General features: G+C 33.8%; 1 protein-coding gene across 1 annotated transcript; it reads left to right on the top strand.

Moving 5' to 3' along the window:
* Nucleotides 1-2,383: 2,383 nt before the first annotated feature.
* On the top strand, nt 2,384-5,687 carry LOC125585795. The gene is made up of 5 exons (XM_048755481.1): nt 2,384-2,582; nt 2,815-2,885; nt 3,300-4,279; nt 4,541-5,507; nt 5,562-5,687. The coding sequence occupies exons 1-5, from the start codon at nt 2,384-2,386 to the stop codon at nt 5,685-5,687; spliced, it is 2,343 nt and encodes a 780-aa protein (XP_048611438.1).
* The last annotated feature ends 7,790 nt before the right edge of the window (nt 5,688-13,477 follow it).

Here is a 13,477-nt window from a genome sequence, read left to right as displayed (position 1 = left end):
GTTATGTATATTGATTGTGTCCCAGAAAAGTAATGAGCCTTGATTGGTTGCTTGTGTGAGTGTGATTTGTAACAATCTATATATCATGTTTATTTGTGTGTTATATAACATATATTATAGATAGCTTAGGAATTAGTAGAATATTACATAAAGAGATTTATTGTTTATGTGTGGCGAAAATCCGATTTTTGGTAGTAAATTTTTTCAAATTATAACTCATCTAATCCATTAATTTAGGACCATATTTTTATTTATAATTAACAAGTCATAATAGAACCACTTAAAGAATTAGTTGAGGCATACGTAAAAAATACTTAGTGGCTAGGGCTAGGGCGATGGGGAAGGTGATTTTCAGATCTGAGCATCGCTGATTCTCACGGCGGCTTCGTCAACATCACTAGTCGTGTACTTGATCTTTGTCGCGTCCACCGTTTACGATCTTAGACCTGATCAGTCGTGTACGATCTTTGTCGACACGCTCTGGTATCTAAAGGCTAGGGTTTGCGGAGATAGCAAGGGGGTTGTCAGATCTGATCGATTATTTCCATTGAAATATCATCACTCTGATTTCTACGTCCATTGACGCTCATTATTCATAAGCTTTGCGCTCGTTTTGCGTGTGTGTTTCTCTAACGGAATCGCCTTGGTGTGATTTACACTCATTGGTCTATCTCGTTCCATATCGTTGTATGGGACCTTCGTTTCGCATGGAGTCGGCTCATCAGGCCGATGCTAAGGGTGAAGGGATCATGTACGAAGATGATGATGATGCGCCAATTAAATTGTTGGATCGTGATGATTCCTATCTCATCAAGGAGTTCGGCCTCTCTCTGATCGGAAAGATTCTTAACCACCGAAAACAGAGTGTGGAGAAGCTCCTTCAAACAATGCCAGCTCAGTGGGGTTTGGCTGACAAAATCACGGCAAATGATCTAGGGAATGAGAAATTTTTGCTTAACTTTACATCAGAGGAGGATCTAAAATTTGTTCTAAGGCAGGGGCCATTTCATTACAACTTTTGTATGTTCGTACTTGTTCGCTGGGAACCTATCGTTCACGACGACTACCCGTGGATCATTCCATTTTGGGTTCACCTGATTGGGTTTCCTCTACATCTGTGGACAGACACAAACCTGAGGAACATAGGGGGACGCATTGGTCATATAGATACTCTAGAGCTAACTGAGGGCCGTATGCTCATCGCGGTAGACTCTCGCCGGCCGTTGAAGTTCTCAAGAAAGGTTGAGTATGAAGGTGACGAGGTTACAATTAAGATTAAGTATGATATGCTGTTCAAGCATTGTACTATCTGTGGAATGATGTCTCATGAAAAAAGATATTGCCCCTCTCTTGACATCAGAGCAAGGATCCAACCACGGCTAGAGCGACCAGGCGTGTTCTCGCGTGTACAGATCCCTCAAGAACAGATGTCACACACGCAGTCCTCGCAGCAATCCTCTCGTCAGTCTTCGCTGATGGGAAAGGAACCACAACATCGATATGCCTCTTCGCAACCTACACGAGATGATCTACGTACCAACTTCAATGGGAGCAATTATGAGAACATGGGCTCTAAGTCTCGCGCTTGGGAGAACATAGATCAACAAGGTCATCACAGTGATAGGGTCATGCGACGCCGTCATGAATACAATCGGACCAATAGAGATGGTGGAACACGGCATGGTCCTTATGATCGGAGTAAGGAACAAGCATGGAGGGTTAAGTCGAGGAGAGCTGATGCATCTGACGTTGATCAGACTCATTCCGAACACGTATAAACATCTCGGAAGATTGTTCCGTATGAACATGTCTCAGCTCCGAGTAATGCTGGCGGGTCAAGTAGGAAGTTGGCGAGCACAATTGTCACTCCAGTGCGTGAGCCTCCTATGGTGGAGAATGTAACTCTTCGTGCCAGAGGAGATGCTCGTTCTCTCACGTTCTCTCCACTGAGAGAAACGGAACCTTCGGGAGCTAAGGACCAAATCATCGAGGCTTTACATGACATGGAGCTGGTGGATCAACAAGATGGAGATATGCTAGAAGCTGAAGGTAATGAGGATGATCTTCTTGGCTTAGACCTTATGGAGATGGAAGACAATGGCGGTAGGGATAAACCTCCGGAGGTGAAGGAAAGAACTTCTGGTACGAAGTCGACAAGAAACAGGAAACTTGGAGTGAAACGAAGTGCTCCATTGGGCATTCCCAGTCGGAAATTTGAGATCCTTTGTAGGGGATCCCCAACTAAGCGATCGTCGCCAGCTAGTGCACTTGCACATGGAGCAGAAAGCTCAAGGCGACATCGCCAAGGAACAAGGAAGATCAAAGAGAGTTCTTCAAAGCATGAGGATTTGATGAGTTTCAAAAACTCATCACACAAGTGTCAATGAGGACGCTCAGTTGGAACTGTCGAGGGATAGGGAATGACCTCACGGTTCGACGCCTTACGGAGATGTGTCAGAAGCATCACCCAGGACTTGTATTCCTTTCTGAAACGAAGAACAAGCGGCTGCTGTTGCAAAACATTCAGGCCGACTTAGGATTTGATCACTTGTTTACCGTTGAGCCACTTGGTCTCAGCGGAGGTTTAGCTCTTTTATTTAGGGATGAATATCAAGTTAATGTTTTATTTGCGAATAACAGAATGATTGACATTGAGGCAGTCATTGACGGAATAAAAGTCTTTATGACATTTGTTTATGGAGACCCTGTTTTAGAACGTAGGGATCAGGTTTGGGAACGTCTTACGCGTTTCTCAACAACACGAAATGGACCATGATTCATGATAGGTGATTTTAATGAAATAACTGATCATAGTGAGAAAGTGGGAGGCAGAAGACGCTCAGATAGCTCTTTCTTGCCTTTCAAGCAAATGCTCACTGACTGTGGTATGCTGGAATTTTCATTTACCGGAAATATGCTATCATGGGTAGGGAAAAGATCAGGAGGGACGACTTTTAGATGTCGTTTGGATAGAGCAGTGGGGAATGAGGATTGGCATGAAAAGTTTCCCCACTCAACTGTCAGATATCTCAGGCTTTGGGGATCGGATATCATCGTCCGGTCCTAGCAGACATTTTAACAAAGCCAGTGAGGAGAAAAAAGAAGTTTAAATTTGACAAACGCTGGCTGGATAATGAAGAACTAAGGCGGAGGACTTGTCTCCGGAGGCGAATATTATGGAACACATTGCTAGTTGTATGAAAGCTTTAAGCCATTGGAGGAGACAAAACAATGTGAATTCCGCAAAGTTAGTAGAAGAGCTTAAAGAAAAGGTGGAAGACCTATACTCGAATGACTAGGCTACCTCTGAGGAAATAACAGCTGCTCTGAAGGAATTATCTACTGCTCTTAAGGCAGAAGAGATGTTTTGGAGACAAAAGAGTAGGGTACTTTGGTTAAGGGAATGTGATAGGAACTCAAAATATTTCCACGCGCTGGTAAAGCAGAGAAGAGCTAAGAATAGGATAACACAACTTCTGGATGAAAATGGGAATGTCGTGGAGGATGAGGAAGGATTAGTAGCCATTGCTACTATTTATTTCCGACAAATATTTGAGTCATCCAACCCTGAGGATATAGCTGAAGCGTTATCTGAAATCTCCCCTACGATTACTGGGGCAATAAATGAGGACCTGACTGCTCCAGTGACTGAATGGGAGGTCAAATTAGCACTGTTTGCTATGCATCCAGAGAAAGCTCCAGGACCGGATGGAATGACAGCTCTCTTCTATCACCAATTTTGGGATATTGTAAAAGATGATTTAACTCGTATGGTTAATCAGTTTCTTTTTGAGGGGACTATGGCACAGGGACTGAATGACACGAACATTTGTTTAATCCCTAAGACAACGAAGCCGAATGAGATGACAAAGTTTAGACCTATCAGTTTATGCAATGTCAGCTACAAGATAGTATCTAAGGTCTTATGCCAAAGATTGAAGAAGGTTCTTCCACAGCGGATATCAGAGACCCAGTCAGCCTTCGTTGCTGGTAGACAGATTACAGATAATATCATGATAGCTCAGGAGATGTTCCACGCTTTGAGAACTAAACCGGGAGGACGGGTTAAACGAATGGCCATAAAAACGGATATGAGCAAAGCATATGATAGGATGGAGTGGTCATTCATTGAGGCAGTCATGAGGAAGATGGGTTTTGCAGAAATGTGGATTGACTGGATTATGCGATGCATTACCTCGGTCAAGTATAAAGTCCTCATGAATGGAGAACCGAGGGGTAACATTGTCCCTGGGAGAGGTTTACGACAAGGAGATCCTTTGTCTCCTTTCATATTTATTCTATGCACGGAAGCGCTCGTTAGCCTTCTTAATCAAGCAGAGAATCAAGAGAAGATAACGGGGATGCGAGCCGCTCGTGCTTGCCCCTTTGTATCTCACCTTCTTTTTGCTGATGATAGCCTTTTCTTTTGCAAGGCGGAGCCCCGTGAATGTGAAGAAATTATGAAAGTAGTAAGGAAATATGAGAAAGCATCAGGTCAACGTATTAATTTTGACAAATCCTCATTACTCTTCGGTAAAAGGGTTCCAGCGACTGATAGGCAGCAAATCAAGGATACTCTTGGTATACAAAATGAAGGTGCGATGGGCTCATACTTAGGAATCCCAGAGGACATCAGTGGATCAAAGTGTAAATTATTTGCTTTCTTAAAGGACAAGCTCTTACACAGAGTGAATGGCTGGACTGGTAGATGGTTATCGAAGGGAGGAAAGGAGGTTCTGATTAAATCAATATTGCTAGCTCTTCCGACCTATGTCATGTCCAGCTTTCTACTTCCTTTGGAGATATGTGAGAACCTAGCAAGTGCCATTGCACAGTTCTGGTGGAGCTCGAATCCTCCAAAAAGAGGAATCCATTGGGCAAAATGGGAAAAGATGTGTGCACCTAGAGAGGAGGGAGGAATTGGTTTCCGTATGATCCATGAATTTAATCTAGCTCTTTTAGCTAAGCAGCTATGGCGTCTTGTTCAATTTCCGGATTCACTTGTAGCGAGAGTTCTTCGGGGAAGATATTACTGTTTGAGTTCGCCGTTGCGAATGGCCACAGCAGATACCCCATCGTATGTATGGACAAGTATTACTGCTGCGAGGAAGCTATTACTTTTGGGCATCAGAAGCAAAGTGCATCCAGGGTACGAAATCAATGTGTGGGAGGATCTTTGGATCCCTTCGACGCCAGCTAGACCGGCACGGGCCCGGGCTCCAGTATTGAACCCAAAGATGCTCGTAAGCAGCCTTATAAATCCTGTTTCAAAGGAGTGGGATATTCGACTCCTGGAACAATATGTAGATCAAGAGGATATTCCGATGATTCTGAGTTTGGCCATAAGCTATACTCATCGACGGGATACATTTTGCTGGAGTTACACAAAGAACAGACAATATACTGTTAAGTCGGGATATTGGGTTGCTACAAACTTGATGAGAGAGGAGGAGGATTTAGAAGTTATACAGCCCAGCATTACAAAACTTCAAGCCTTTGCTTGGAAGGTGAATGCGCCACAAAAGATCTGTCATCTTATATGGCAATTAATATCAGGACAGGTTGCTGTAACAAGGAATCTGGTACGCCGCAATATGCGCTGTGACAATTACTGCCCAAGATGTGGAGCACCAGAAGAGACCGTTACTCATGTTATCTTCGAGTGTCCACCGGCCTTACAAGCATGAGAATTATCATCAACGCCGTCAAGTTCTGAAATTTTCCCTGTACCAAGTATTTATGCTAATATGGACTACTTTTTTTGGAGAAAGAATGTTATTCTGGAGCCAGATGATGATAGAGATCCTTATCCTTGGATAATTTGGTACATTTGGAAAGCTAGGAATGATAAGCTGTTTAAAGGCATAGACAGAGATCCATTGGAACTAGTTAGGTATGCAGAGGGTGAGTGCCAAGCTTGGTATAATGCAAGAGACACTGTACCGACTCCACCACATGCACAGACGGATGAAGAAACACAAGCCTTAAGCTTGGGTAATATTTGTATGGTGGATGGTTCATGGACCTCCACAACTCAGTTTAGTGGAATGGGATGGGTTTGGAAGGATACAATGGGGAAGATACAGCTCATGGGGTCAAGGAACTTGCGGAGAAGAGAGACACCGCTGCACTCGGAACTGGAAGCGCTAAAGTGGGCAATGGAGAGTATGATACAACACTCGACCTGTCAGAGGTTTGGGACGGACTGCAAGGACCTGATTGCAATGATAGAACAGCCGCAAGATTGGCCCAGCTTCTCAACTGAACTGGAAATCATTCAAACTCTTCGGTTATGTTTTTCGGACTTCAAGATCAGTTACTTTCCAAGGACGCAGAATGAGATTGCAGATTCGTTAGCTAGGAATGCACGTTCGTTTCATAGATCCTTATGTTTTATTGGTTGTTCTATTCCGGTCTGGCTTCCCAGACCACCTCAAGTTTGAGTAATAGAATAGCCGTTTGCCGAAAAAAAAAGAATTAGTTGATATGACATATTTTATTAACAAGTCAATATAATTAGTTAATATGACATATTTGATTATCTATACTATTATTTGAGAAGTAAATTTGCTTAGTTGTCATATTCTCCATGATTTTAATGAATTTTGATTATTTATCATGTTTTAACAATTTTTAGCTGAATCAGTAGTTCATTAATTTGGATAATATTATTATTTTAAATTAAGTATTAGTAAGTGTTAGGATATAATCTATACTATAAATCAAGATTATCTATATTTTTGAGTAATTTTTTTATATTACAGTTAAATAATAGTATAAATAGAATATGTAAGTGATATTTATCATAATCTATCTTATGTTATAACAATATGCGAATGCTAATACATAAAAGATATAGTTAACTAATATTATATATAATTAATATATGTTGTAATCTATTTTATCTACATTATTATTTGCAAAGTGATTTTTCGCATTAGAGCTCCCACGTTAAAAGTTAGAACGGTTAAATCGTTGTACCCTTAATGAATAATTAGCTTAGACATTAGTTAATCAAAAAAATATTTAAAATAAAAATAAAAATTAACCAAAAGAGAAACATATTATAAAATATATATGTAATTAGTGTATATCTCAATGCTCCCATTGATGCAATAGTGTTATACATATTTTAATGGTTTATTTTATGAACTCATATTATCAAGACTAGGTAAGGAACCCACGCGATATCGCGTGGGAACTCATTTTTATAAATAAATATATCATATTATAATTTATATATTATATAAATAAATAATTTTAATTTCAAAAATTATCATGTCAAAACGTAGAACATATGTGTTTATATTTACTTGTAGATAATATTAAAAATGTATATTCTATAATTTAAAATTACAACTAAAATACAAATACATCAATACTAATAAAATTATATATTTTTTATTATTTTATGTAAGTTACTCTAAAATTTTAAGTTATATCAATTTATAATAAATAAATAAAATCTCTTACTAAACATAAAAATCTTTTTAAATAAAAAATGTATAGTTTACGTTAGACGGTTGGGTCGTCAACGAAAAAGTACGAACGATTCATAACCTAAGAGGTACGAACACGTTATAAACTAAGGGATACAAACATGATGTGATTCAAGAGGTATGAACTTGTTCCAAGGGGTGGACGAATGTTCCTTGACCGAAGGTATGAATGTGTCATGACTGAAAAACAGTAAATGGCGTGAACGAAAGGGTGTAAATTGAAATTGAGATTCATAAGACAAAAAAGTTTCCGGATGGATAAAACATGCAAAATCTAAGAAATATTAAGAAAATGATATATTCTAGTTTGGATAGCATTTTTATGTTGTCTAGAAAAGGTCATACTCTTATATCAGCAGCACCATGATTGACCATAAGACAAAAAAGTTTCCGGATGGATAAAAACATGCAAAATCTAAGAAATATTAAAAAAATGATATATTCTAATTTGAATAGACTTTTTATGTTGTCGAGAAAAGGTCATACTCATATATCACTAGCACCATAGTTGACCTTTAACATTCTCTCAGTGATGTCTCGTTCGCACTTTTTCAGTCACGATCCATTCTTACCTCTTCGGCCATGATTCATTGGCACTCTTTTGGATACGACTCGTTTGCACTCTTTCACTCACGATCCATTCACGTTCTTTCAGTTACGATTCATTCACACTCATTCGGTTACGAGTCACGACACATTTGCACTTTTTTGTCATAGCTAATTTGCAATCTTTCGGTCACGACCATTTGCACCCTTTGGTCACGATCCAATCGCAATCTTTCGGTCACGATCCAATCGCAACCTTTCGGTCACGATCATTTGCACCCTTTCGGTCATAACCAATTTGCACCCTTTTGGTCATGGTCAAGATCTGTTTCCACCCTTTCAGTCAATATTAATTTCACATCTTTCGGTCAAGATCCATTCACACTTTTTCGTTTATGATCATTAATTGGCATCCTTTCGGTCACGACCGTTTTGTATATTTTCGGTCAAAATACATTCACATCCTTTCAGTCACAAAACGTTCATACTCCTTGGATCATGATATGTTTGTACCTCTTGGATCACACACGTTCATACCTCTTAGATTACGATGCGTTCATATCTCTTAAATTACAACACATTTGTACCTCTTCGTTGATGACACCACGTAAATATTTATCATTTTTTAATCATTGTTAATATGAAAATTGTGTCTCTTAAGTTTTTTTATGAAAATTTATTTTTATTGGTATTGAAATGAAAATTTATGTCATTTTTTTTTACTTTATTTATATATATGAATAGTCACATCTTTCAATTTAAAGGTGATTATTTTGAAATGATACTTATATGAATAGTCATTGCTTTCAATTTAAATAGTCACATCTTTTCAAATTTAAATGTAATTATTTTCAAATGATATAAATATGAATAGTCACAAATTTTCATTTAAATAATTACATATTTTAAATTCTAACTAATGCACAACTCTCGAAACAAATAACGAAAATACACAACTTTAACAAGAAATAAAATTCCTATAAACACAACTTTTCAACATTGTTTGGGTTTTTCATGTAAAACATTTAAGAGATGCAACTTTTATGTATAAAACTTAAGAGATTCAAATTTTCATATAAACCAATGCACTGATTTTTAGAAATAAAACAATTGCAAATATTTATGAAATATTAATAAATAGATATGAGCAAAATAAAAACAAAAAGACAAAATTTTTCATCTCAATACTAATAAATACAACTTTTCATATAAAAAATTAAGAAATGCAACTTTCATATAGATGTATAGTCACATTTTTTCCAGTTTAAAGGTGGTTATTTTGAAATGATACTTGTATGAATAGTCACAACTTTTCAATTTAAAGGTAGTTATTTTGAAATGATACATATATGAATAGTCACAATTTTCATTTAAATAATTACATCTTTTTAATTTAAATACTAACTAATACACAACTCTTGAAACAAATAATGAAAGGACATATCTTAATATATAATGGAAAGACACAACTTTTAACAAGAAATAAAATTCTTATAAAACATACAACTTTTCAACATTGTTTGGGTTTGCTATTATTAATTTTTTTTTTCTTCACCATTTTACTTGATTACAGTGGCGGAGCCACATTGAATAACAGGGGGGCAGCTACCCCCAACTCATTTTAAAGATTCAGTGTAAAACATTGACTAGTTTTCAATTTGCCCCCCTATTTTTTAACAAACCTATCCTTAGTTCTATGCATAATTTTATTTTGCCCCCCACAATTTTTTTCTCTAGCTCCGCCCCTGCTTGATTAGTGAAAATTATGCCTTGAGAAGACATGTACATTGGACTATTTATAGATTTTCAAAAATTTGTTTGAAGAGTCACATCTTTTGAATTAAAAGGTTGTGTCTTTTTGTAATAATACTTATATGAAGAATCACAACTTTTCAATATAAATGGTCACATTCTTTCAATATAAATAGACATTTTTAAATAAAAAGGCACAACTTTTAGTTGTTGAAAAAACACAACCTTTCAACATAAGTGGAATTCACAACCTTTTGAATTAATTGGGATTGCTATTATTAGTAGATAAAAATGTTGTTATAGTTTCTATTTTCAATATGTTCTCACAAACATCATTTTTTATTCCTTCTTTGATTAAGTTTAAAAAACAAAGATGTGTAGTTATATATTAATGAAAAATAAAATTTTGTAAATAATTCATCATATAATTAATTAAAACAAATTTTATATAAATAATATTAGATTTATAAGTTATATTAGGTAATTTATTATAAATTATATAACAAATTTTTCAAAATAAAATATATTTCTAAAAATAAGATAATTATTATATATTGTGTTGTTATCTGCAAAAAATATTTTTAAAATTATGATGTAAAAAATATAATTAAAATTAATTGAGAAAAAACATTTGAATAAGAATATTTTATAAAATATATTTAATATGTGAGCGTTTTAAAAATTTAATACAATAATATATATATATATATATATATATATTGATGAAATTTCATATATTATCATACTGGTTTTTGAATTAATAAATTATAAACTAATAAGTATTCGTAAAAGAATTATGTCCGCATGTGCAGACAAAAAACCTAGTTTACATTAATAATAAACCAACTATAAATTTAAATTTTGTTATTTTAATTATAAAAAAATCTATTGAGAAAGAATCTAACAAAATGTTACTTAAAAATTCAAGTATTTTTAAAAAATAACACATTAATAAATTTTTTAATTAGAAATACAATATTATTATAAATAAATGTTAACTGAAATATTATTATAATATAAGAGAATAAAAATTCTATACTATTTTTTATAAATTCTATAATTATATTATGTATTATATAAAAATAGCAGTGCTATAGGAATTAAATATGAAAAATTATATTAAATATGTAAATTGACAAATTTATATTTTTAAAATTTTAAATGTTTTTATTTAACTAAATTATCACTCATCATTAAAATCGATTAAAATTCCTAAACTATATAATATTTTTATATAAAAATAAATGTATTAACATAGGTTAAACTTGTATATCTACAACTATATATTAAATTTTTAATTATTTTTAAACTCTCAACAATATAATATATTGTTTAAAAAATTTTATATACAAAATATAATAGTATATAATAACTTTTCGTTTATATATTATTTAAAAAATATGTTATCAGAAAACTTTGAAATTTTAGTAATTCATTTAAAATATTAATGAAAATAAAATTTTAATTATAAATTTGTTTTTATTTTAGTTATAACCAAAACTGTTGATATAGTTTAAAAAAATATTACCAAAAATTCAAAATTTTTAAAAAATAATATAAATGTAGTAACAAACCATTCAAAATTCATGTAATGTTCCATACTCAAAAATAGTTGTATAATTTTCCAAAGTTTTCTTGACAAAATATAAAATTTTGAAAATAAATATTCAAACTCAAAATGAAAATATTTCAAATTTTACAAAAGATAAAATCATATATAACAAAGAATAACTTTTTGAAATGCACCACAAAAAACTAACCATATATATGTTGTAAAAATAAAAGCAATCTAATACTTTGGAGTTTTAATTTAAAATACAATAAAACTTAATATCATAACATCCAAAAGTATACTATCAATAAAATTTATTAAAATAATATGATAGATACTACTATGTATAAAAGTTACTAAAACAATAGGGCTATATTATTTAAACAAAACAGTGTTTTTACTTATAAATCTCGTAAAATACTAAAATGATATATGTTAAGTATATTTTCTTAAACAAAACATGTAAATATACATTATCTTCAGCATATTTCTTTTCTATAATATAAATAAATAAAATTTAAAAATATATTGTATGGAAAATGTATAAAATAAAGAGAAAAACATATTTTGAAAGAGGTTCTCTATTTGATTATTTCATATTGTTATTTTATTGTATCTTTCTCGAAAATATATTAGTAAGTAATAAAAATTAATAACAAAATAAACTGCAGTAACAAATCACTATATATTAATAATATCGAATAAAAAATACAAAACAACAATATTATAGAGTTACACAATATATAACACTAAAATAAAAATTATATGTTTAAAACATTTGTAATAACATCAAATACATTTATAAAATAGAAAAATATTCGCACGGACGTGCAAATTAAAATCTAGTGATCTTTAATGAAACGACTGTCTACAAAATATTATGAAACCTCTAAGAAGATTGAATCTACTATATGCATAAAAATAAAGCTGAATAACCGGAGAATGGATCCGCTGAGGGATGAAGAGTGCATGCCGTTGAGAGTCTGTTGGTGCCGTCAATCCGATTATATACCTTTTTCTGGCACGAGTGTTGTCATCCGCCTAGGGGCACCCACTTTTAAAAAACATTCAGCAAAAATTCATTAACAAATGAATTTTTTTTGGCCTAGGGCCCCTAGAATATAAGGACCGCCCCTGTATCCACCTCATATATAGATACCGTACATGTTAAGCTTTCTGAAATATTCTTTGATGTTAAAGTTAGACATCAATCAACTAAAAATGATTCAAAAAATATGTGGAGGTCAAGTTCAAAAGTTATATTTTAGAAAGAAAAATTTGAGCCATAGATCAATAATCTTCTATAGACCTGAAGTTAGCAATTGGAAATTTCTTAATAGTAGCATCTTGTACCAAAAATGAATTCCCAGGCACAAGAGAACCAATATATCCTGTCCTACTACCAATAAACTACTAACACTTTGGTAATGAGTTCAGAAGTTTCGCACTAGGATCCAAACTTCCTTCTACTAAAGAGTATTAGGAATCTTCGGACTGGGAGAGGGACTATATATAGTTCTCCTTCTCTGGTATGAAATTTTTTATTCTTATGAAAAGAAGTGTTCTCCCCTTCATTTTATATCTTTTTCGTTGAAGTTGCTTGAGGGAAGACATGCATTGAGCCTCCCCGCCTATCACACTGCATAGCTACGCTTGCTTTACAAAATTTATACAGGCACATCCCTTCTCTACGCATCACTCATGGGTTAGTTTGTTGCAAAACCCGACCCCAACAATATAACTATTCTCTTCAGTTAGTAATATGTTATATTTTCGAAATTGTGATAATACACACTAGCTTTATCGAAAAAAGATGTCTAGCAAATTATTTAGTGTTTGAAATTAGCGCACTGCATGGTGATTGACTAACACAAAATAAAAAGTGATTTACTTTTTTTTTTTTTTGTCTAAAACTTCTTTTATTCAATATTGTCTATAAAAAAACACTATCGTAACAGTTGATATGGTACATCGCATAAAAAAATCCAAAACAAGCTCTTGAGAAAATAATCTAATCCGACAAAAAATATGATATGAAAATTACAATTACAAGAAAAACCAGTGATAAAATCCAGACCGGATATTGGTTGGATGATGACAATACATTGATATCAAGCTGATTTTGTTT

The sequence above is a fragment of the Brassica napus genome, chromosome C4, assembly GCF_020379485.1.
Source record: "Brassica napus cultivar Da-Ae chromosome C4, Da-Ae, whole genome shotgun sequence".
NCBI lineage: Eukaryota > Viridiplantae > Streptophyta > Magnoliopsida > Brassicales > Brassicaceae > Brassica > Brassica napus.
Note: the sequence above shows the minus strand (reverse complement) of the source record. Positions and strands in the feature narration are given on the sequence as shown.